Genomic DNA, 25,274 nt, shown 5'->3' on the forward strand with positions numbered 1-25,274 from the left:
AACTGATCCAGGAACTGACCCTGGAACTGATCCTGGAACTGGAACTGACCCTGGAACTGACCCTGGAATTGACCCTGGAACTGATCCTGGAACTCACCCTGGAACTGATCCTGGAACTGACCCTGGAACTGACCTTGGAACTAGAACTGACCCTGGAACTGATCCTGGAACTGACCCTGGAACTGATCCTGGAACTGGAACTGACCGTGGAACTGACCCTGGAATTGGAACTGACCCTGGAACTGACCCTGGAACTGGAACTGACCCTGGAACTGACCCTGGAATTGGAACTGACCCTGGAACTGACCCTGGAACTGACCTGGAAGTGGAACTGACCCTGGAACTGACCCTGGAACTCACCTTGGAACTGACCCTGGAACTGATCCAGGAACTGACCCTGGAACTGGAACTGACCCTGGAACTGACCCTGGTACTGACCCTGGAACTGATCCTGGAACTGATCCTGGAACTGACCCTGGAACTGGCCCTGGAACAAGAAATGATCCTGGAACTGACTCTGGAACTCACCCTGGAACTGGCCCCGGAACTTGAACTGACCCTGGAACTGGAAATTACCCTGGAACTGAAACTACCCCTGGATCTGACCCTGGAACTGACCCTGGAACTGGAACTGACCCTGGAACTGATTCTGGAACTGACCCTGGAACTGATCCTGGAACTGAGCCTGGAACTGACCCTGGAACTGGAACTGACCCTGTAACTGACCCTGGAATTGACCCTGGAACTGGAAATGACCCTGGAACTGACCCTGGAACTGACCCTGGAACTGATCCTGGAACTCACCCTGGAACTGATCCTGGAATTGGAACTGACCCTGGAAATGACCCTGGAACTGACCCTGGAACTGGAACTGACCCTGGAACTGACCCTGGAACTGATCCTGGAACTGGAACTGACCCTGGATAAGACCCTGGAACTGGAACTGACCATGGAACATACCCTGACCCTGGAACTGGAACTGACCCTGGAACTGATCCTGGAACTGACCCTGGAACTGATCCTGGAACTGACCCTGGAACTGACCCTGGAACTGGAACTGACCCTGTAACTGACTCTGGAATTGACCCTGGAACTGGAAATGACCCTGGAACTGACTCTGGAACTGGAAATTACCCTGGAACTGACACTGGAACTGGAAATGACCCTGGAACTGACCCTGGAACTGACCCTGGTACTGACCCTGGAACTGACCCTGGAACTGACCCTGGAACTGGAACTTACCCTGGAACTGACCCTGGAATTGACCCTGGAACTGGAAATGACCCTGGAACTGACCCTGGAACTGGAACTGACCCTGGAATTGATCCTGGAACTGACCCTGGAACTGATCCTTGAACTGGAACTGACCCTGGAACTGACCCTGGAACTGGAAATTACCCTGGAACTGACCCTGGAACTGGAACTAACCCTGGAACTGACCCTGGAATTGACCCTGGAACTGACCCTGGAACTGACCCTGGAACTGGAACTGACCCTGGAACTGATCCTGGAACTGACCCTGGAACTGATCCTGGAACTGACCCTGGAACTGACCCTGGAACTGGAACTGACCCTGGAACTGACCCTGGAATTGACCCTGGAACTGATCCTGGAACTCACCCTGGAACTGATCCTGGAACTGACCCTGGAACTGACCCTGGAACTAGAACTGACCCTGGAACTGATCCTGGAACTGACCCTGGAACTGATCCTGGAACTGGAACTGACCGTGGAACTGACCCTGGAACTGGAACTGACCCTGGAACTGACCCTGGAACTGGAACTGACCCTGGAAATGACCCTGGAACTGACCCTGGAACTGGAACTGACCCTGGAACTGACCCTGGAACTCACCCTGGAACTGACCCTGGAACTGATCCAGGAACTGACCCTGGAACTGGAACTGACCCTGGAACTGACCCTGGTACTGACCCTGGAACTGATCCTGGAACTGACCCTGGAACTGACCCTGGAACTGGCCCTGGAACAAGAAATGATCCTGGAACTGACTCTGGAACTCACCCTGGAACTGACCCTGGAACTGGCCCCGGAACTTGAACTGACCCTGGAACTGACCCTGGAACAAGAAATGACCCTGGAACTGACTCTGGAACTCACCCTGGAACTGACCCTGGAACTGACCCTGGAACTGACCCTGGAACTGAAACTGACCCTGGAATTGACCCTGGAACTGGAAATGACCCTGGAACTGACCCTGGAACTGGAACTGACCCTGAAACTGATCCTGGAACTGACCCTGGAACTGATCTTTGAACTGGAACTGACCCTGGAACTGACCCTGGAACTGGAAATTACCCTGGAACTGAAACTACCCCTGGAACTGACCCTGGAACTGACCCTGGAACTGACCCTGGAACTGGAACTGACCCTGGAACTGATCCTGGAACTGACCCTGGAACTGATCCTGGAACTGGAACTGACCCTGGAACTGACCCTGGAACTGGAACTGACCCTGTAACTGACCCTGGAATTGACCCTGGAACTGGAAATGAAACTGGAACTGACCCTGGAACTGGAACTGATCCTGGAACTCACCCTGGAACTGATCCTGGAACTGGAACTGACCCTGGAAATGACCCTGGAACTGACCCTGGAACTGACCCTGTAACTGACCCTGGAACTGATCCTGGAACTGGAACTGACCCTGGATAAGTCCCTGGAACTGGAACTGACCCTGGAACATACCCTGACACTGGAACTGGAACTGACCCTGGAACTGATCCTGGAACTGACCCTGGAACTGATCCTGGAACTGGAACTGATCATGGAACTGACCCTGGAACTGGAACTGACCCTGTAACTGACCCTGTAATTGACCCTGGAACTGGAAATGACCCTGGAACTGACCCTGGAACTGGAACTGACCCTGGAACTGATCCTGGAACTCACCCTGGAACTGATCCTGGAACTGGAACTGACCCTGGAACTGACCCTGGAACTAGAACTGACCCTGGAACTGACCCTGGAACTGGAACTGACCCTGGAACGGACCCTGGAACTGACCCTGGAACTGGCCCCGGAACTTGAACTGACCCTGGAACAAGAAATGACCCTGGAACTGACTCTGGAACTCACCCTGGAACTGGCCCCGGAACTTGAACTGACCCTGGAATTGACCCTGGAACAAGAAATGACCCTTGAACTGACCCTGGAACTGACCCTGGAACAAGAAATGACCCTGGAACTGACTCTGGAACTGAGCCTGGAACTGATCCTGGAACTGACCCTGGAACTGAACCTGGAACTGACCCTGGAACTGACCCTGGAACTGGAACTGACCATGGAATTGACCCTGGAACTGGAACTGACCCTGGAACTGACCCTGGAACTGACCCTGGAACTTGAACTGACCCTGGAACTGACCCTGGAACTGGAACTGACCCTGGAAATGACCCTGGAACTGACCCTGGAACTGGAACTGACCCTGGAACTGACCCTGGAACTGGAACTGGAACTGACCCTGGAACTCACCCTGGAACTGTCCCTGGAACTGTCCCTGGAACTGACCCTGGAACTGACCCTGGAACTGACCCTGGAACTGGAACTGACCCTGGAACTGATCCTGGAACTGGAACTGACCCTGGAACTGATCCTGGAACTGACCCTGGAACTGACCCTGGAACTGATCCTGGAACTGGAACTGACCCTGGAACTGACCCTGGAACTGGAACTGACCCTGTAAATGACCCTGGAACTGACCCTGGAACTGGAACTGACCCTGGAACTGACCCTGGAACTGACCCTGGAACTGGAACTGGAAATGACCCTGGAACTGACCCTGACCCTGGAACTGACCCTGGAATTGACCCTGGACCTGGAAATGACCCTGGAACTGACCCTGGAACTGGAACTGACCCTGGAACTGATCCTGGAACTGACCCTGGAACTGATCCTTGAACTGGAACTGACCCTGGAACTGACCCTGGAACTGGAAATTACCCTGGAACTGACCCTGGAACTGGAACTAACCCTGGAACTGACCCTGGAATTGACCCTGGAACTGACCCTGGAACTGACCCTGGAACTGGAACTGACCCTGGAACTGATCCTGGAACTGACCCTGGAACTGATCCTGGAACTGGAACTGACCCTGGAACTGACCCTGGAATTGACCCTGGAACTGATCCTGGAACTCACCCTGGAACTGATCCTGGAACTGACCCTGGAACTGACCTTGGAACTAGAACTGACCCTGGAACTGATCCTGGAACTGACCCTGGAACTGATCCTGGAACTGACCCTGGAACTGATCCTGGAACTGGAACTGACCGTGGAACTGACCCTGGAATTGGAACTGACCCTGGAACTGACCCTGGAACTGGAACTGACCCTGGAAATGACCCTGGAACTGATCCTGGAACTGACCCTGGAACTGACCCTGGAACTCACCCTGGAACTGACCCTGGAACTGATCCAGGAACTGACCCTGGAACTGATCCTGGAACTGGAACTGACCCTGGAACTGACCCTGGAATTGACCCTGGAACTGATCCTGGAACTCACCCTGGAACTGATCCTGGAACTGACCCTGGAACTGACCTTGGAACTAGAACTGACCCTGGAACTGATCCTGGAACTGACCCTGGAACTGATCCTGGAACTGGAACTGACCGTGGAACATACCCTGGAATTGGAACTGACCCTGGAACTGACCCTGGAACTGGAACTGACCCTGGAACTGACCCTGGAAGTGGAACTGACCCTGGAACTGACCCTGGAACTGACCTGGAAGTGGAACTGACCCTGGAACTGACCCTGGAACTCACCCTGGAACTCACCTTGGAACTGACCCTGGAACTGATCCAGGAACTGACCCTGGAACTGACCCTGGAACTGGAACTGACCCTGGAACTGACCCTGGTACTGACCCTGGAACTGATCCTGGAACTGATCCTGGAACTGACCCTGGAACTGGCCCTGGAACAAGAAATGATCCTGGAACTGACTCTGGAACTCACCCTGGAACTGGCCCCGGAACTTGAACTGACCCTGGAACAAGAAATGACCCTGGAACTGACTATGGAACTCACCCTGGAACTGTCCCTGGAACTGAGCCTGGAACTGACCCTGGAACTGACCCTGGAACTGGAACTGACCCTGGAACTGATTCTGGAACTGACCCTGGAACTGATCCTTGAACTGGAACTGACCCTGGAACTGGAAATTACCCTGGAACTGAAACTACCCCTGGATCTGACCCTGGAACTGACCCTGGAACTGGAACTGACCCTGGAACTGATTCTGGAACTGACCCTGGAACTGATCCTGGAACTGACCCTGGAACTGACCCTGGAACTGGAACTGACCCTGTAACTGACCCTGGAATTGACCCTGGAACTGGAAATGACCCTGGAACTGACCCTGGAACTGACCCTGGAACTGATCCTGGAACTCACCCTGGAACTGATCCTGGAATTGGAACTGACCCTGGAAATGACCCTGGAACTGACCCTGGAACTGGAACTGACCCTGGAACTGACCCTGGAACTGATCCTGGAACTGGAACTGACCCTGGATAAGACCCTGGAACTGGAACTGACCATGGAACATACCCTGACCCTGGAACTGGAACTGACCCTGGAACTGATCCTGGAACTGACCCTGGAACTGATCCTGGAACTGACCCTGGAACTGACCCTGGAACTGGAACTGACCCTGTAACTGACCCTGGAATTGACCCTGGAACTGGAAATGACCCTGGAACTGACTCTGGAACTGGAAATTACCCTGGAACTGACACTGGAACTGGAAATTACCCTGGAACTGACCCTGGAACTGACCCTGGAACTGACCCTGGTACTGACCCTGGAACTGACCCTGGAACTGACCCTGGAACTGGAACTTACCCTGGAACTGACCCTGGAATTGACCCTGGAACTGGAAATGACCCTGGAACTGACCCTGGAACTGGAACTGACCCTGGAATTGATCCTGGAACTGACCCTGGAACTGATCCTTGAACTGGAACTGACCCTGGAACTGACCCTGGAACTGGAACTAACCCTGGAACTGACCCTGGAATTGACCCTGGAACTGACCCTGGAACTGACCCTGGAACTGGAACTGACCCTGGAACTGATCCTGGAACTGACCCTGGAACTGATCCTGGAACTGGAACTGACCCTGGAACTGACCCTGGAACTGGAACTGACCCTGGAACTGACCCTGGAATTGACCCTGGAACTGATCCTGGAACTCACCCTGGAACTGATCCTGGAACTGACCCTGGAACTGACCCTGGAACTAGAACTGACCCTGGAACTGATCCTGGAACTGACCCTGGAACTGATCCTGGAACTGGAACTGACCGTGGAACTGACCCTGGAACTGGAACTGACCCTGGAACTGACCCTGGAACTGGAACTGACCCTGGAAATGACCCTGGAACTGACCCTGGAACTGGAACTGACCCTGGAACTGACCCTGGAACTGACCCTGGAACTGACCCTGGAACTCACCCTGGAACTGACCCTGGAACTGATCCAGGAACTGACCCTGGAACTGGAACTGACCCTGGAACTGACCCTGGTACTGACCCTGGAACTGATCCTGGAACTGACCCTGGAACTGACCCTGGAACTGGCCCTGGAACAAGAAATGATCCTGGAACTGACTCTGGAACTCACCCTGGAACTGACCCTGGAACTGGCCCCGGAACTTGAACTGACCCTGGAACTGACCCTGGAACAAGAAATGACCCTGGAACTGACTCTGGAACTCACCCTGGAACTGACCCTGGAACTGACCCTGGAACTCACCCTGGAACTGACTCTGGAACTCACCCTGGAACTGACCCTGGAACTGGCCCCGGAACTTGAACTGACCCTGGAACTGACCCTGGAACAAGAAATGACCCTGGAACTGACTCTGGAACTCACCCTGGAACTGACCCTGGAACTGACCCTGGAACTGACCCTGGAACTGAAACTGACCCTGGAATTGACCCTGGAACTGGAAATGACCCTGGAACTGACCCTGGAACTGGAACTGACCCTGAAACTGATCCTGGAACTGACCCTGGAACTGATCTTTGAACTGGAACTGACCCTGGAACTGGAAATTACCCTGGAACTGAAACTACCCCTGGAACTGACCCTGGAACTGACCCTGGAACTGACCCTGGAACTGGAACTGACCCTGGAACTGATCCTGGAACTGACCCTGGAACTGATCCTGGAACTGGAACTGACCCTGGAACTGACCCTGGAACTGGAACTGACCCTGTAACTGACCCTGGAATTGACCCTGGAACTGGAAATGAAACTGGAACTGACCCTGGAACTGGAACTGACCCTGGAACTGACCCTGGAACTGATCCTGGAACTCACCCTGGAACTGATCCTGGAACTGGAACTGACCCTGGAACTGACCCTGGAACTGACCCTGGAACTGACCCTGTAACTGACCCTGGAACTGATCCTGGAACTGGAACTGACCCTGGATAAGTCCCTGGAACTGGAACTGACCCTGGAACATACCCTGACCCTGGAACTGGAACTGACCCTGGAACTGATCCTGGAACTGACCCTGGAACTGATCCTGGAACTGGAACTGATCATGGAACTGACCCTGGAACTGGAACTGACCCTGTAACTGACCCTGTAATTGACCCTGGAACTGGAAATGACCCTGGAACTGACCCTGGAACTGGAACTGACCCTGGAACTGATCCTGGAACTCACCCTGGAACTGATCCTGGAACTGGAACTGACCCTGGAACTGACCCTGGAACTAGAACTGACCCTGGAACTGACCCTGGAACTGGAACTGACCCTGGAACTGACCCTGGAACTGACCCTGGAACTGGCCCCGGAACTTGAACTGACCCTGGAACAAGAAATGACCCTGGAACTGACTCTGGAACTCACCCTGGAACTGGCCCCGGAACTTGAACTGACCCTGGAATTGACCCTGGAACAAGAAATGACCCTTGAACTGACCCTGGAACTGACCCTGGAACAAGAAATGACCCTGGAACTGACTCTGGAACTGAGCCTGGAACTGATCCTGGAACTGACCCTGGAACTGAACCTGGAACTGACCCTGGAACTGACCCTGGAACTGGAACTGACCATGGAATTGACCCTGGAACTGGAACTGACCCTGGAACTGACCCTGGAACTGACCCTGGAACTTGAACTGACCCTGGAACTGACCCTGGAACTGGAACTGACCCTGGAAATGACCCTGGAACTGACCCTGGAACTGGAACTGACCCTGGAACTGACCCTGGAACTGGAACTGGAACTGACCCTGGAACTCACCCTGGAACTGTCCCTGGAACTGTCCCTGGAACTGACCCTGGAACTGACCCTGGAACTGACCCTGGAACTGGAACTGACCCTGGAACTGATCCTGGAACTGGAACTGACCCTGGAACTGATCCTGGAACTGACCCTGGAACTGATCCTGGAACTGGAACTGACCCTGGAACTGACCCTGGAACTGGAACTGACCCTGTAAATGACCCTGGAACTGACCCTGGAACTGGAACTGACCCTGGAACTGACCCTGGAACTGACCCTGGAACTGGAACTGGAACTGGAAATGACCCTGGAACTGACCCTGACCCTGGAACTGATCCTGGAACTGACCCTGGAACTGATCCTGGAACTGGAACTGACATTGGAACTAGAACTGACCCTGGAACTGACCCTGGAACTGGAACTGACCCTGGAACTGACCCTGGAACTGGAACTGACCCTGGAACTGACCCTGGAAGTGGAACTGACCCTGGAACTGACCCTGGAAGTGGAACTGACCCTGGAACTGACCCTGGAACTGACCTGGAAGCTGGAACTGACCCTGGAACTGACCCTGGTACTGACCCTGGAACTGATCCTGGAACTGGAACTGACCCTGGAACTGATCCTGGAACTGACCTTGGAACTGATCCTGGAACTGGAACTGACCCTGGATAAGACCCTGGAACTGGAACTGACCCTGGAACATACCCTGACCCGGCTGGAACTGACCCTGGAACTGATCCTGGAACTGACCCTGGAACTGGAACTGACCTGGAACATACCCTGACCCTGGAACTGGAACTGACCCTGGAACTGATCCTGGAACTGACCCTGGAACTGGAACTGACCCTGGAACTGACGCTGGAACTGACCCTGGAACTGACCTTGCAACTGGAACTGACCCTGGAACTGACCCTGGAACTGACCCTGGAACTGACCCTGGAACTGGAACTGATCCTGGAACTGATCCTGGAACTGACCCTGGAACTGGAACTGACACTGGAACTGACCCTGGAACTGACCCTGGAACTGACCCTGGAACAAGAAATGATCCTGGATCTGATCCTGGAACTGACCCTGGAACTGACCCTGGAACTGGAACTGACCCTGGAACTGGATCTGAACCTGGAACTGACCCTGGAACTGACCCTGGAACTGGAACTGACCATGGAACTGAATCTGGAACTGACCCTGGAACTGACCCTGGAACTGACCCTGGAGCTGACCCTGGAGCTGACCCTCGAACTGACCCTCGAAATGACCCTGGATCTGGAACTGACCCTGTAACTGATCCTGGAACTGACCCTGGAATTGATCCTGGAACTGGAACTGACCCTGGAACTACCCTGGAACTGACCCTGGAACTGACCCTGGAACTGACCCTGGAACTGGAACTGACCCTGGAACTGACCCTGGAACTGGAACTGACTCTGGAACTGGAACTGACCCTGGAACTGACCCTGGAACTGACCCTGGAACAAGAAATGATCCTGGATCTGATCCTGGAACTGACCCTGGAACTGACCCTGGAACAAGAAATGATCCTGGATCTGATCCTGGAACTGATCCTTGAACTGACCCTGGAACTGACCCTGGAACTGATCCTGGAACTGGAACTGACCCTGGAACTGACCCTGGAAAAGACCCTGGAACTGGAACTGACCCTGGAACTGACCCTGGAACTGGAACTGATCCTGGAACTGATCCTGGAACTGATCCTGGAACTGACCCTGGAACTGGAACTGACCCTGGAACTGACCCTGGAACTGGAACTGACCCTGGAAATGACCCTGGAACTGACCCTGGAACTGGAACTGACCATGGAACTGACACTGGAATTGTAAGCCTGGAACTGACCCTGGAACTGACCCTGGAACTGGAACTGACCCTGGAACTGACCCTGGAACTGGAACTGACCCTGGAACTGACCCTGGAACTGGAACTGACCCTGGAACTGACCCTGTAACTGATCCTGGAACTGACCCTGGAATTGACCCTGGAACTGGAAATGACCCTGGAACTGACCCTGGAACTGATCCTGGAACTCACCCTGGAACTCACCCTGGAACTGACCCTGGAACTGACCCTGGAACTGACCCTGGAACTGATCCTGGAACTGGAACTGACCCTGGAACTGACCCTGGAACTGGAACTGACCCTGGAACATACCCTGACCCTGGAACTGGAACTGACCCTGGAACTGATCCTGGAACTGACCCTGGAACTGATCCTGGAACTGGAAATGACCCTGGAACTGACCCTGGAACTGGAAATGACCCTGTAACTGACCCTGGAATTGACCCTGGAACTGGAAATGACCCTGGAACTGACCCTGGAACTGGAACTGACCCTGGAACTGATCCTGGAACTCACCCTGGAACTGATCCTGGAACTGGAACTGACCCTGGAACTAGAACTGACACTGGAACTGACCCTGGAACTGGAACTGACCCTGGAACTGACCCTGGAACTGGAACTGACCCTGGAACTGACCCTGGAACTGGAACTGACCCTGGAACTGACCCTGGAACTGACCCTGGAACTGATCCTGGAACTGACCCTGGAACTGACCCTGGAACTGACCCTGGAACTGGAACTGACCCTGGAACTGATCCTGGAACTGACCCTGGAACTGATCCTGGAACTGGAACTCACCCTGGAACTGATCCTGGAATTGGAACTGACCCTGGAAATGACCCTGGAACTGACCCTGGAACTGACCCTGGAACTGACCCTGGAACTGGAAATGACCCTGGATAAGACCCTGGAACTGGAACTGACCCTGGAACATACCCTGACCCTGGAACTGGAACTGACCCCGGAACTGATCCTGGAACTGACCCTGGAACTGATCCTGGAACTGGAACTGACCATGGAACTGACCCTGGAACTGGAAATGACCCTGTAACTGACCCTGGAATTGACCCTGGAACTGGAAATGACCCTGGAACTGGAACTGACCCTGGAACTGATCCTGGAACTCACCCTGGAACTGATCCTGGAACTGGAACTGACCCTGGAACTAGAACTGACACTGGAACTGACCCTGGAACTGGAACTGACCCTGGAACTGACCCTGGAACTAGAACTGACCCTGGAACTGACCCTGGAACTGGAACTGACCCTGGAACTGACCCTGGAACTGACCCTGGAACTGGCCCCGGAACTTGAACTGACCCTGGAACAAGAAATGACCCTGGAACTGACTCTGGAACTCACCCTGGAACTGGCCCCGGAACTTGAACTGACCCTGGAATTGACCCTGGAACAAGAAATGACCCTTGAACTGACCCTGGAACTGACCCTGGAACAAGAAATGACCCTGGAACTGACTCTGGAACTGAGCCTGGAACTGGAACTGACCCTGGAACTGGAACTGACCCTGGAAATGACCCTGGAACTGACCCTGGAACTGGAACTGACCATGGAACTGACACTGGAATTGTAACTGGAACTGACCCTGGAACTGACCCTGGAACTGGAACTGACCCTGGAACTGACCCTGGAACTGGAACTGACCCTGGAACTGACCCTGGAACTGACCCTGGAACTGGAACTGACCCTGGAACTGACCCTGTAACTGATCCTGGAACTGACCCTGGAATTGACCCTGGAACTGGAAATGACCCTGGAACTGATCCTGGAACTCACCCTGGAACTGACCCTGGAAATGACCCTGGAACTAGAACTGACCCTGGAACTGACCCTGGAACTGATCCTGGAACTGACCCTGACCCTGGAACTGACCCTGGAACTGACCCTGGAACTGACCCTCCTTACTTAATCGTCTTTTTGTTCTACTTTACTTCATAGAACTACGGATATTGATTACTGCAGTGTTGGGAAAGAGCATGCAAGACTACAAAATGTGAGACTTAAATGAGAATGTGTTCTCAGTCAACTTACCTGGTAAAATAAGGGTTATATTACATTATAGTCATTTAGTAGACACTCTTATCTACACACACCTCTCTATTTGTCTATTACTCTAGTATTCCTCTTCCCTACAACACCTCTCTATATGTTTACGTTGCCAAAGCAAGTGAAGTAGATAATAAACCAAAGTGAAATAAACAATAAAATGAACAGTAAACATTACACTCACAGAAGTTCCAAAACAATAAAGACATTGCAAATATGATATTATGTCTATATACAGTCTCTCTCCATCTAGTATTCATCCTCTCCCTCTAACAACACCACCACGCCACCGTAGCCTGTGCCGAGGCCCTTACAACCGGATGTTCTGCTTTTCAGGGGGAATTGAACCTGTGCTGCGCTTCCATTTTGGACGTTAACGACGTGACGCTCCACGTTAACTCCTCCTCCACATTTACTGGATTGGTTGAACTGTGCAGAAGAGAGTTTTTCCTCATCTTGTCAAGAGCAGTACGTCGGGATGTAGTTTCAGACGTTGTTTTTTACGCATTGTACAGTAGGTTAGGCCACAGTAACAAACCCCCACCACGCGCTGCTCCTCGCCCACGCTATTGGAGGCTGGCTTGATTGACGTGGGGATCAGACTTTCTGATTGGCCAAGGCAGAATGGGAAAGGGACCTTGGACCAATGGGCTGCGCCGGGGGCAGGTATTGCTAGTGAAGGCGGAGCTCTCCGAGTTAGACCTACTTAAAGACGAGAGGAGCCGAAAACACACGTTACGCACACAGGGCTGCGGGAGGATTGGGGGATAGAAGACCGCTGTAAAAGAGAGACAGAGAGGGAGACAGAGACAGAGAGAGAAAGCACACCGATGGAACAACAGGATATATAACCGATTGCCCGGGTCTTGTGCAGGTAACCACTTCTCTTAATCCGTCTTCTACACATAGTGCGTCAAAGGTTCAGTCATCCGTTATTATCCCACGGTGCATCTGTCTGGCGGGGCATAGACACATCAGAAGCGTTTTGTCAGGGCGCACTCCTTTCTTTCTACATGGAAGAGGGCAGAAGTGCACCTAGCTCTCTCTCTCTCACTCTCACTCACTCACTCTGTCTCTCTCTCTCTCTCTCTCTCTCTCTCTCTCTCTCTCTCTCTCTCTCTGTCCTCTCACTCTCTTTCTCTCTCTCTGTCTCTCACTCTCTCTGTCTCTCTCTCTCTCTCACTCTCTCTCTCTCTCTCTCTCTCTCTCTCTCTCTCTCTCTCTCTCTGTCTCTCTCTCTCTCTCACTCTCTCTGTCTCTGTCTCTGTCTCTGTCTCTGTCTCTCTCTCTCTCTCTCTGTCTCTCTCTCTGTCTCTCTCTCTCTCCAGCCCAGCTGTTTTCTCAGCCTTTCTCCTTCAGTCCACCAGAGTAAATGCCTGGTTAAAGGCATGGGATAGGATGAGAGCGATAGACCACATCATTGTGGTCTCGTCTTTCAAAGGAACGCGGTTCAGTAACCGGAGAGTTGATAATTGACCTCACTACGTGACTGTGGACTGTTTTCTCTGGATGCTGGAGTATTTGAGTCTAGCTTATAGCCGACCGGTGCAGTCTACCGGGCAGTGCGCGCAGTATTTTGAATGCAAACGTAAACCTCTATCTACATCACTCTGGTGAAAGTATTTTATATTTCTCCAACTTGTGATTTTAGTGTAGTGAGCCTATTTTGTGGGGATTCTTTTTTTGTTGTTGTTTCCCAACACTCACAGTCTCTGTCACCCTTCTCTCTTCCTCACTCTGTCTCCTTCCCATCCCCCCTCACCTCACCTCACCTCCTACCTCCCCAGGCACCTTATTCCATGCCTGTCCTCCTGCTGGGGCTTTGTCATTGATGGGAAACCACCTGGACCGGATAACCCACCTCAGCTACAGTGAGCTGCCCACCGGAGATCCGTCCGGACTGGAGAAAGAGGAGCTTAGGGTTGGAGTAGCATACTTCTTTTCAGACGAAGAGGAGGAGGTGGATATTACTTTTGTATAAATATATTTTTTTACAATATGTTGGGAGGGGATCCTGTAACTTTGTTAGTGGGACTGTGTGCATGTGTATCACTGCTGCTTCTGTTGTTCTCCTTACCCCGCCCCCCCCCCCCCCCCCCCCCCCCCCCCAACCTGGATCATCTGAACACATCAACAACTGCCTCCTTCGAAGCATTCTTACCCAATCGCTCCACAAAGGGCTGTGGCCCTCGATGAGCAAGGGAAACCACTACTTCAAGAGCTTAGCGAGAGTTCATGTCACAGGTTGAAACAACGCTACTGGCTCGCACCGCTAACTAGCTCGCCGTTTTACACCAGTTACACATGTCTCCTGTGCATATGACAAAATAAACGTTGATTTTGATAAACATTTTCCTTTTGATTTTAAATTTTAGTAAATTAGCAGATCGTTCTTATCCAAGGCCCGGTTTCCCGATAACGACGTCAGTCGCTAGGTGCATCGTTGAGGTATGTGTCGGTACTGATAGGATCGAAAGAAAGGGAGCTCTTGGATCATTCAAATCTTACCTTAACGTTTAGAATTATTTCACAAGTACTGACGATCGATCAGCTCCTAGAGAGGTATTACCACCTACGGCTGCAAATATTGAGGCGGCTGATTCTAATGCTTACCCTATAAGCATTATAATGTGATTTGGCACTTCTTTGTACATGTTAGGCTACACGTCATCATTAAATGTATGGAGACAAATTATAGACCGAAGCCTACAAGTACAAAAATAGAACTCAATTGGTTGAACATTAAATGTATTTTAATATGCTAGAACTAGGCCTATATAGCCTACTGTTTATATTTGAGTGTAGTAATGTCTCGGTTTTCATTTGAAACATATTTTTATATGTGGCTCGACTTGTATCAATTGCAATGAAATTGGCAACTTTGTGTTTGTAGTCAACTTTGTACTAAAGTCACAGAGACGGATAAACAATGTGATTCTATGTTTAGTGGAGATCTTCTGTTTTATAAAGTGACGCGGGAGGTAAAAAAACCCAGCATCTAACAAAGCACTTAGCTGTTCTACGAGCGGTCTGAGGCCCGGCGTTAGATTACGAGCGGTCTGAGGCCCGGCATTAGATTACGAGCGGTCTGAGGCCCGGCGTTAGATTACGAGCGGTCTGAGGCCCGGCGTTAGATTACGAGCGGTCTGAGGCCCGGCGTTAGATTACGAGCGGTCTGAGGCCCGGCGTTGAGGCCCGGCTTAGACGGAGCGGGTTCTGAGGCCCGGCGTTAGATTACGAGCGGTCTGAGGCCCGGCGTTAGATTACGAGTGTTAAAGTGTAACGTTAATAACGATGGCGTTGGGGAAACCGCTCGGAGATTTAACAATGCTCCTATGAAGGTTCTAATGATGAACTTATTAGCCTTATTATGCTTTTGGAAAACTGAACCCTGATCGCCTTACATGAGCAATTAAGGTTAAGTACCTTTTTATTAGACAGTACTGAGGTTTATATATATATATATATAAGACAGTTACTGGCACAGACATATTTTTCCCCTAGTTGGCTCAGGGATTCAAACCAGCGATCTTCCAGTTACTGGCCCCAACGCTCATAACTGTTTGGCTACCTGCCACTCATTTCATATTTCAGGGCAACTGTTGAGAGGAAGCTTGCAAGTAAGCATTTCATTGTACCATTTACATCACGCTGTATCCTATATGACTAACAAACTTTTTCTTTTGCTCTTTTGGGGTTTTAGGCTCGGTATCTTTAAAACACTTAGTTGATGGGGCTTTACAAAATAAATGTAATCGATTTGAAAGTAATTTGATTTGTTTTGATTTTTCAGGTAGATGATGCAGGAGGCGGCGGAGGAGGCTACAACAAGGAGTCCAGCCCAGGAGCCACCCCGGGGGCGGTCAGCGAGCTTGGAGTACTTCCGCCTTCTGGCTCCCAGGAATGCATCTTCTCCAAGCTCCGCGAAAAACCAGGACTTGAACGTTTACTCCGCCAAAAACTTTGCTTTCCATGTGCAAGCCAGGGGACCTTGTGGAGCTAGTATCCACGTCACAGGCACCTCACTGGGCTGTGTACGAGTTCAACGACCAGGTGATACACCTGCATGAGGGGGAGATTACGGAAGGACAGCCTGACTGAGATAGGACGGGTCGGCATGGACGGATAGTGAACAGTCGTTACCGGTTCCGGGCGCTGCCCTCCGACCTTGGTGCTTGCAGAACGCTGCCGGCCACCTGGGCCTGAACAGCGGGGACATCTGCTGGACGAGCTCTGAGAACTTCGCCGCCTGGTGCCGTTTCGGGAAGCGCGGAGTTCAAGGCGGGAGGCGAGGCGCACTCGGCAGAGCAACAGTACTTTCTCAAAGTGCACCTCGGTGACGGGACTCGGAATGGACACACGCTGGTGTTCCGTAGCCTCGAGGATATGATCCGAGAGAGGAGGAGGGGTTGACGTCAGTGGGATTCTGAAGGAGTTGTCTTTAGGGGTCAACGGCGGGAAGGAGTGATGATTCATATGATGAGAGAGAGAGAGAGAGGAGAGAGAGAGAGAGAGAGAGAGAGAGAGAGAGAGAGAGAGAGAGAGAGAGAGAGAGAGAGAGAGAGAGAGAGAGAGGAGAGAGAGAGAGAGAGAGAGAGAGAGAGAGAGAGAGAGAGGAGAGAGAGAGAGAGAGAGAGAGAGAGAGAGAGAGAGAGAGAGAGAGAGAGAGAGAGAGAGAGAGAGAGAGAGAGAGAGAGAGAGAGAGAGGAGAGAGAGAGAGAGAGAGAGAGAGAGAGAGAGAGATTTGCAGGCTGGTTGCGTCTAACACTGGTGACACTGTAGGAGAGAGATTTGTGATAATATTGCAGCAAAGAAGAAAATAGCCTAGAAGGACAACACAGACAAACGTTCATGTAAACATTGACGACTGCTCTTTGTTTGTTTGAGCGTGGTTTCTTTCTGCTTTGACATGTCACCCTGTACCTTTAAAAGCCACATAGCACACGACTCCACTCGCTTGGTTTTTATTTTTTCTCCCGCTGCGTTCTTTCTCTGCATAAGGGCACCTGCTGCTGCTGGTTCTAGTGCTGCTGGTTCTAGTGCTGCTGGTTCTAGTGCTGCTGGTTCTAGTGCTGCTGGTTCTAGTGCTGCTGGTTTTGCTGCAGCAGACTATTGCAAGAGAGAGACAGAAAGAGAGACAGAAAGAGGGAGACGTCTGTTGGATTTCCCCGGAGAGACTGTGTTCTATTTTTTTACTCCTAGCTTTACATTAAAAACCTGGGACTGAACGAACATCCAACCTTAACCACCCATTCATGTTGTAGCCTACCAGATAGACGGACCGATGGACAGGCAGACACCATTTTGTTCTGTTTTCTGCCCCCTGGTGTTTGTTTTGGAAAGCTACATTCATACGTTGATTCGTTTGCATTTGAGGCCCATATTTTTGTATTTGAGTTGGTGACTTCTTTCTCCCTGATTGGTTGATTTTTTTTCTTCTGTTCTAATAAACAGAAGATGCAACATGAAACTCTTCTCTGGTCTGAGAGATACTGCTGTTACACACACACACACACACACACACACACACACACACACACACACACACACACACACAACACACACACACACACACACACACACACACACACACACACACACACACACACAATGAGATATTAAAATTGAGCCCGTAGCCTAATCTATAGTTGGTGACCCTGCCTCGTGCGGCCTGGGGGGCAGCCCTGTCCTATCTCTACATTTGGAAATGGGTCCCCCCCCTGGTCGTAACGTAGCGACCAGCAGGGTTGACAGGACAGGAGATGCTTTTACAATGGAATCAGTGACAGACTCCAGGAGTGCATGTCCGTGACTTATTCATCTTGTCGCCAGGCAATTGTGCGTCTGGGAACGAGATTTAGTGATTTTTATATACAATGACAATGTTTCCTTTATTGTACCACTATTTTGCCCCCCCCAAAAAGTGAGAAGCGTTCCGTGTGCCAACAATGCTTTAAGACGCCAAAGTTGAGTCACTAGTATGTTGTGACCATGTTCTGGTTTATATTGCTGTAAGTAGGTACTAAACATTGGTGATGGAAGAGGTGAGTTTCCTACCTTACTACAGAGCTTTGGGTATCTGGATAAAAGCTTTATGGCTCTAATCAGTTCATGACTGCTGCCTCAGGCATTAGTTGACATGCAGTTTGGAAAGATGCAACTATTGGGATGTGATGGGAGGGGTAGAGACGAGAGTGTGTTATTTCTGTTCCCTGTGGTACTATGTGATGTTGGTGAGAATATAAAACCTCTGGTTTACTGAGGGGTCAGAGAAGAGAGAGAGAGAGAGAATGGGAAAGAGACTGGGGAGAGAGAGGAGGGACAGAGAGACAGACACTGGAAGAACGAGAGGCAGAGACGGGGAGAGAAGAGCGAGACGGGGGGCTAGAGACAGACTGGGAGAAAAGAGGTAGAGAGAGATGGGGAGTGGAGGGAGAGAGAAACAGGGAGGGAGAGAAGAGGGAGAGACGGAGGGAGACATGGTGAGAGAGAGAGAAGAGGAAGACAGACATGGGGAGAGAGAGAGAAGAGGATGGGGAGAGAGAAAGATGGAGGGAGACATGGGGAGAGAGAGAGAAGAGGAAGACAGACATGGGGAGAGAGAGAGAAAGACGGATGGGTAAAGAGCGAGAGAGAAGTAGAGGAAAAAAGAGAGGGGGAGAGATGAAATGGGAGAGCAAGGGAGAAAGGCAGAAGGTGGGAGATGGATAAAAGGAGAAGGATGGATAGAGAGGATGGATAGAGGATGGATAGAGGATGGACAGAGAGAGAATAGAGGATGGATAGAGAGAGAGAGGATAGAGGATGGATAGAGAGAGGATAGATAGAGAGAGGATAGAGGATGATAGAGGATGGATAGAGGGAGAGAGGATGGATAGAGGATGGATAGAGGGAGAGAGGATGGATAGAGGATGGATAGAGAGAGTGAGGATAGAGGATGGATAGAGAGAGAGAGGATGGATAGAGAGAGGATAGAGGGAGAGAGGATGGATAGAGGATGGATAGAGAGAGGATAGAGGATTGATAGAGGATGGATAGAGAGGGAGAGGATAGAGGATAGAGGATGGATAGAGAGAGGATAGAGGATGGATAGAGAGAGGATAGAGAATGGATAGAGGATGGATAGAGAGAGGATAGAGGATTGATAGAGGATGGATAGAGAGGGAGAGGATAGAGGATAGAGGATGGATAGAGAGAGGATAGAGGATGGATAGAGGGAGAGAGGATGGATAGAGGATGGATAGAGAGAGAGGATAGAGGATGGATAGAGAGAGAGAGGATAGAGGATGGATAGAGAGAGGATAGAGGATGGATAGAGGATGGATAGAGAGAGGATAGAGAATGGATAGAGGATGGATAGAGAGAGGATAGAGGATTGATAGAGGATGGATAGAGAGAGAGAGGATAGAGGATGGATAGAGAGAGGATAGAGGATGGATAGAGAGAGGATAGAGGATGGATAGAGGATGGATAGAGGGAGAGAGGATGGATAGAGGATGGATAGAGAGAGGATAGAGAGAGGATAGAGGATGGATAGAGAGAGGATAGAGGATGAATAGAGGGAGGATAGAGCGAGGATAGAGGATGGATAGAGGGAGAGAGGATGGATAGAGGATGATAGAGAGAGGATAGAGGATGGATAGGGAGAGGATAGAGGATGGATAGAATGTGGATAGAATGTGGATAGAGGATGGATAGAGGGAGAGATGATGGATAAAGAGAGGGTAGAGGATAGATAGAGGGAGGATAGAGGGAGGATAGAGGATGGATAGAGGGAGAGAGGATGGATAGAGAGAGGATAGAGGATGGATAGAGGGAGGATAGAGGGAGGATAGAGGATGGATAGAGGATGGATAGAGGGAGGATAGAGGACGGATAGAGGACGGATAGAGGACGGATAGAGAGAGGATAGAGGATGGATAGAGGATGGATAGAGGATGGATAGAGGGAGAGAGGATGGATAGAGAGAGGATAGAGGATGGATAGAGGATGGATAGAGGGAGGATAGAGGATGGATAGAGGATGGTTAGAGGGAGGATAGAGGATGGATAGAGGGAGAGAGGATGGATAGAGAGAGGATAGAGAATGGATAGAGGATGGATAGAGGGAGGATAGAGGATGGATAGAGGTTTAAATACACTGCATTCAAAAGTATTCAGACCCCTTGACTTTTTCCACATTTTGTTATGTTACAGTATTATTCTAAAATTGATTAAATTGTTTTTTCCCCTCATCAATCAACACACAGTACCCCATAACGAGAAAGCAAAAAACAGGTTTAGACATTTTTATAAACGTATTAAAAAATAAAAACTGAAAGATCACATTTACATAAGTATTCTGACCTTTTACTCAGTACTTTGTTGAAGCACCTTTGGCAGCGATTACAGCCTCGAGTCTTCTTGGGTATGACGCTACAAGCTTGGCACACCTGTATTTGGGAAGTTTCTCCCATTCTTTTCTGCAGATCCTCTCAAGCTCTGTCAGGTTGGATGGGGGAGCGTCACTGCACAGCTATTTTCAGGTCTCTCCAGAGATGTTCAATCGGGTTCAAGTCCGGCCTTTTATATTATGAGCCTAGTTGGTTAATCCACAGAAAAATATAGGATCATTCCCGCTAGCCATGATTGCCTGAGATAATGAGGTCGGATCTGTCTATAAAATGTGTCTGTCTTCTTTGATTCGGTCTTATGTAGAAACATTTTAAATTGTGTTTTTTACATAGATAATCCTTTCTACTGCTGCTTTTTCGAAATATGTAACGTTTGAACTGTAATTATGTTGCTACTGCTCTCAATAACATTGCTGCCCTGAATTTATCAGGCGCTATCGACAAAGGTCAGTCGGAAAAAAGTTGTGATGGACTGCTTTCAGGAGGACAATCGTGTCATGCTGACTCTGAAAATGAATCAGACGATGGTGATATCCCTGGTTTTAGGTAAAAACATTTTCATTGAAGAAGACCTTGTCGAGTCTTCTGATGACAGTGGTGAGGAAGAAACGGCGATCAACAGTGTTGTTGTCATGGAAGAAGTTGACACACTTTTGAAATCAGTGGAATGTCTGCTTGAAGCAGAGTATGATAAGGAGATGAATACAATTCTGGCGTTTGATTGCAAATGCAGAGGGAGTCGAAAAGAGAACACAGAAGGCTGTTGTATAAAACACGTCTCTGAATTACATCTTCAAACTAAGGGCAACCGTGGCCTCCATGACAGAGAGAGAAAGATCTGATGATTCTTATGGCATTGCACACGGTCAGTGTGAACCAGAGTGACTTGACACAACGGGCCAAACAAGCTGTACAAACAAAACGGAAACGACACAGGACGTCTTATTTAATGAAAAGGGTTGCAGTCTGTAGTGAAGTGTTCATCCATGTATACGGGTAAGAGTCTAGCTACAGTTTCAGATATTATATGTTTCTAATTTTGTCAGAAAGTTGTTTTCATTGCAAGTTAAAGCTTACTGTTAGCTAGCTGGCTGACGTTAGATGTCTGGCTCGCTAGCTAACATTACGTGTAGTAATATTATCTCAGAATGCCATTTCGCATTGCTAGTTCTAGCCTCATTTTAGCTAGCTAACTAGCTAACATTGAACCTGTTTTGTTAACTTTAGCTAGCTATGACAATCGGTTTCTATTGCTAGTAGTATATGGATTAGGATTATGGTTCATTGTTTAGCTAGCATATCTAAACAAACGACTCCGCTTCGCCAGATGATTACACGATCCATCCAGTTAGCCAGGTGTGTCTGACTGTGATTACGGCTATCTATTGTATAATAATGGAAAAATATCAGTATCTGGAATTTGTCTTTCAGCATCAGTAGAACACGCCTGTCTCTACTCCACCAGTCATACAAGGAGAATGGTCTAATACCTCTCATCATAAAGACCTGTAGAACACACCTGTAGAACACACCTGTCTCTCCTCCACCAGTCCTACAAGGAGAATGGTCTAATGCCTCCCATCATAAAGACCTGTAGAACACACCTGTAAAACACACCTGTCTCTCCTCCACCAGTCATACAAGGAGAATGGTCTAATGCCTCCCATCTAAAAGAGAGTTGGCACAAGCAAGCACACGTTACACCTGAAGCATGAGGACTTGCAGCGAATGGTTAACTTCATCAACAACTAAGCAGAGGATAATGCGGTAGTATTACCAGGACGCCACCCAGGACACAAACACTTTGGTGGAAAGCTGCTGCCATCTCATGTGACAAAAGCAGTGGTGTGGCGTCTCTACAAGGAATCGATGACAACATTTGGTATGTAAAGCATAAACAACACATTTTGATTATCTAATTGACCTCCAACATGATTGTCACTACTTTTATTGATCTCACACTATTTCTGTATTTTCCAGAGGTGCGTGTAGTTGGTCTGTCTTTCTTCAGGAATCTGGGGAGAAAATTGCTGCCTCACATCTCAAGCACTAAGCCCAGGACAGACCTGTGCTGGCAGTGCCAGAGGAACAACTATCAGGTCTTCAGATCTGCCAATCAGCCAGAAGCTGTTAAGTCAGCCAAGCTGAAGAAGCAAGAGCAGCATCTCCTGCTTGTTCAGAGTGAGCGGTCTGTCTACCAGAAGATTGTTGCTGACTGCAAGACCACCTGTCAAGCCCTGCAGTTGTCTCTGGGGGCCCCTACTGAACCAGCAAGCAAATACATCAGGATGCATTACAGCTTTGATTTTGATCAACAATGTCTTCACTCTTATTCTACAATGTAGGAAATAGTAAAAATAAAGAAAAACCCTTGAATGATTAGTTGTGTCCAATCTCTTGACTGGTAATGTGTGTATATACAGTTGAAGTCGGAAGTTTACATACACCTCAGCCAAATACATTTAACCTCAGTTTTCACAATTCATGACATTTAATCCTAGTACAAATTCCCTGTGATAGGTCAGTTAGGATCACCACTTTATTTTAAGAATGTGAAATGTCAGAATAATAGCAAAGAGAATGATTTACTTCAGCTTTTATTTCATTCATCACATTCCCAGTGGGTCAGAAGTGTACATACACTCAATTAGTATTTGGTAGCATTGCCTTTAAATTGTTTAACTTGGGTCAAGCGTTTCGGGTAGCCTTCCACAAGCTTCCCACAATAAGTTGGGTGAATTTTGGCCAATTCCACCTGACAGAGCTGGTGTAACTGAGTCAGGTTTGTAGGCCTCCTTTCTCGCACACGCTTTTTCAGTTCTGCCCACAAATTGTCTATAGGATTGAGGTCAGGGCTTTGTGATGACCACTCCAATATCTTGACTTTGTGACATGGGTCAACGTCCCACAGCTGGTTGGATTGGAGGATGGTATGGTGCTGGTGGAAAGCTATGGCTGGCAACAACACCTGACTCCCTACTTCAGGCCGCTGCCACAGATCAAGCAGTACCAGCACTTCAGGTGAATATCATTTTCATTACATTGTATGAGGTTATTCTTCTTATCTAAACTTGGGAGGTGAATTGATGTTGTGGAAGGTTGTAATGACTTCATTTCTTTTGTTATTTCCTGTTTTACAGCTTCAATGTTAATCAGATTTGATGCTCTGGAGCCTGGTGTTGTTGTCGCCAAGGAGCGTTTGAACTCAGTCAGGACCAGGTTTCAGCTGCTGCACAACGCAAACATAGAGAGTCTGGGAACATCAAACAAGTGGGGGAAAGGAACCATATTTCGGTAATAGAACCAGTTGAAAATATGCGTTGGTACTTAATGAATATGATGTCAGTTCGGTTGTCATCTGAGACATTATGACTGATGACAGGATGACATAAACTGTATCTGGGAAAGTCTACACATTCTAATTATCAGAGTCACATTGAAATGTGGTGCAATTTAAATGTTTGAATATGAAACTATTTGTGAAAAGGTGAAATGAAATTTTAGCTTCCAAATGAGAAAATTGGGTTTTCATAAGGTTAGAGCTCTGCTCAATCAGTGGCCCGCCCCTGTGAAGAGACATGGGTTATAAACTATGAAACACACCCTTCTCTCCCTCCACTATATGAGCCCTTGACGAAAATGTAACCTTCTGTTCCAAGGACCAAAGGACGACGGTCCATACGTTAAAAAGGACTAACATGTCAACTACAGAACTAAGCCAACCTCAGCGTGAGCTTTGGTTGTGAATGGTATGAACTTTGAACTCTTATTCACTAAAGAAGTGAGACATCCTAGCCGTTGAGTTAGCAACAGCAGCTGTAAACATGGGCTAGGAAAGGACGGATGACGTATCCAGTCTAACACACAACAAAGATACTACAACGTATTCAATTTACCACCAGAGACATTCTTCCGAGCACAGCATGATCTCTGTTGGGCAACACGACCAGCATCTACAACCAACCTACCGAAGCGCAGCTCAGAGTAAATATTTATTGCATTTCCCTTTTCCAAATGGGCGGTAATTTAGAATGCATAAGATACTGTATTTACGAAAGCTTAGCTTCTCCCTTTGTTCCTCAGTCTTCCCGCTCTTTCATTCAAGCCCAACCCCCTCTCTTTGTGTAACAAGTCATCATACAGGTTCCATCCACCAGGGACGTTTTCTGTATGACATAATTTGCATTCTGTGTATATGTAATTCTGTGTGATTAGTTAGGTATTTAATAAATAAATAATTAAACCCAATGTTGTATTGCTGATTCAACTTGTTAACCAGGGATCGTGAAGGTAACCAAGAATTTACAACTTTCAGATGAGACTGAAATAAGGTGACGATTAATATCGACTGCTATTGATGTAAAATATTACTAGGTCTTTAAGAGTTTATTCGGAAGATAGCAGCTCTATAAACATTCTTTCGTAGTGCCCCGACTTTCTAGTTAATTACATTTACATGATTAGATTAATCAGGTAAAATTAATTACAGAGAAAGGATTTCATAGAATAGCTTGTCATATCACTTAATCTGGCATAGCCAAAGACACGACACTGTATAACTACATATAACTACCTCATCTATCACCACTATCACTGATATAGTAATTGATATTGTTCTAGTACATACTGTACATTATGTAGTTCTTTCTCTGCTGGCATTGACACTTTCTATTGTTGATATTGCTACTATGCAG

General features: G+C 49.1%; 1 protein-coding gene across 1 annotated transcript; it reads left to right on the forward strand.

Moving 5' to 3' along the window:
• The first annotated feature begins 12,910 nt into the window (after positions 1 to 12,910).
• Positions 12,911 to 16,680, forward strand: LOC106570986 (LRAT domain containing 1). Its single transcript, XM_014143603.3, is given in 8 exon segments — positions 12,911 to 13,062; positions 13,976 to 14,148; positions 15,982 to 16,116; positions 16,118 to 16,144; positions 16,146 to 16,358; positions 16,361 to 16,459; positions 16,461 to 16,595; positions 16,597 to 16,680. Coding segments are annotated over 7 exon segments (798 nt in total). The 5' UTR covers positions 12,911 to 13,062; positions 13,976 to 14,019; the 3' UTR covers positions 16,657 to 16,680.
• Positions 16,681 to 25,274: the final 8,594 nt, after the last annotated feature.

This window comes from Salmo salar, chromosome 15 (genome assembly GCF_965601325.2).
Source record: "Salmo salar chromosome 15, fSalSal1, whole genome shotgun sequence".
NCBI lineage: Eukaryota > Metazoa > Chordata > Actinopteri > Salmoniformes > Salmonidae > Salmo > Salmo salar.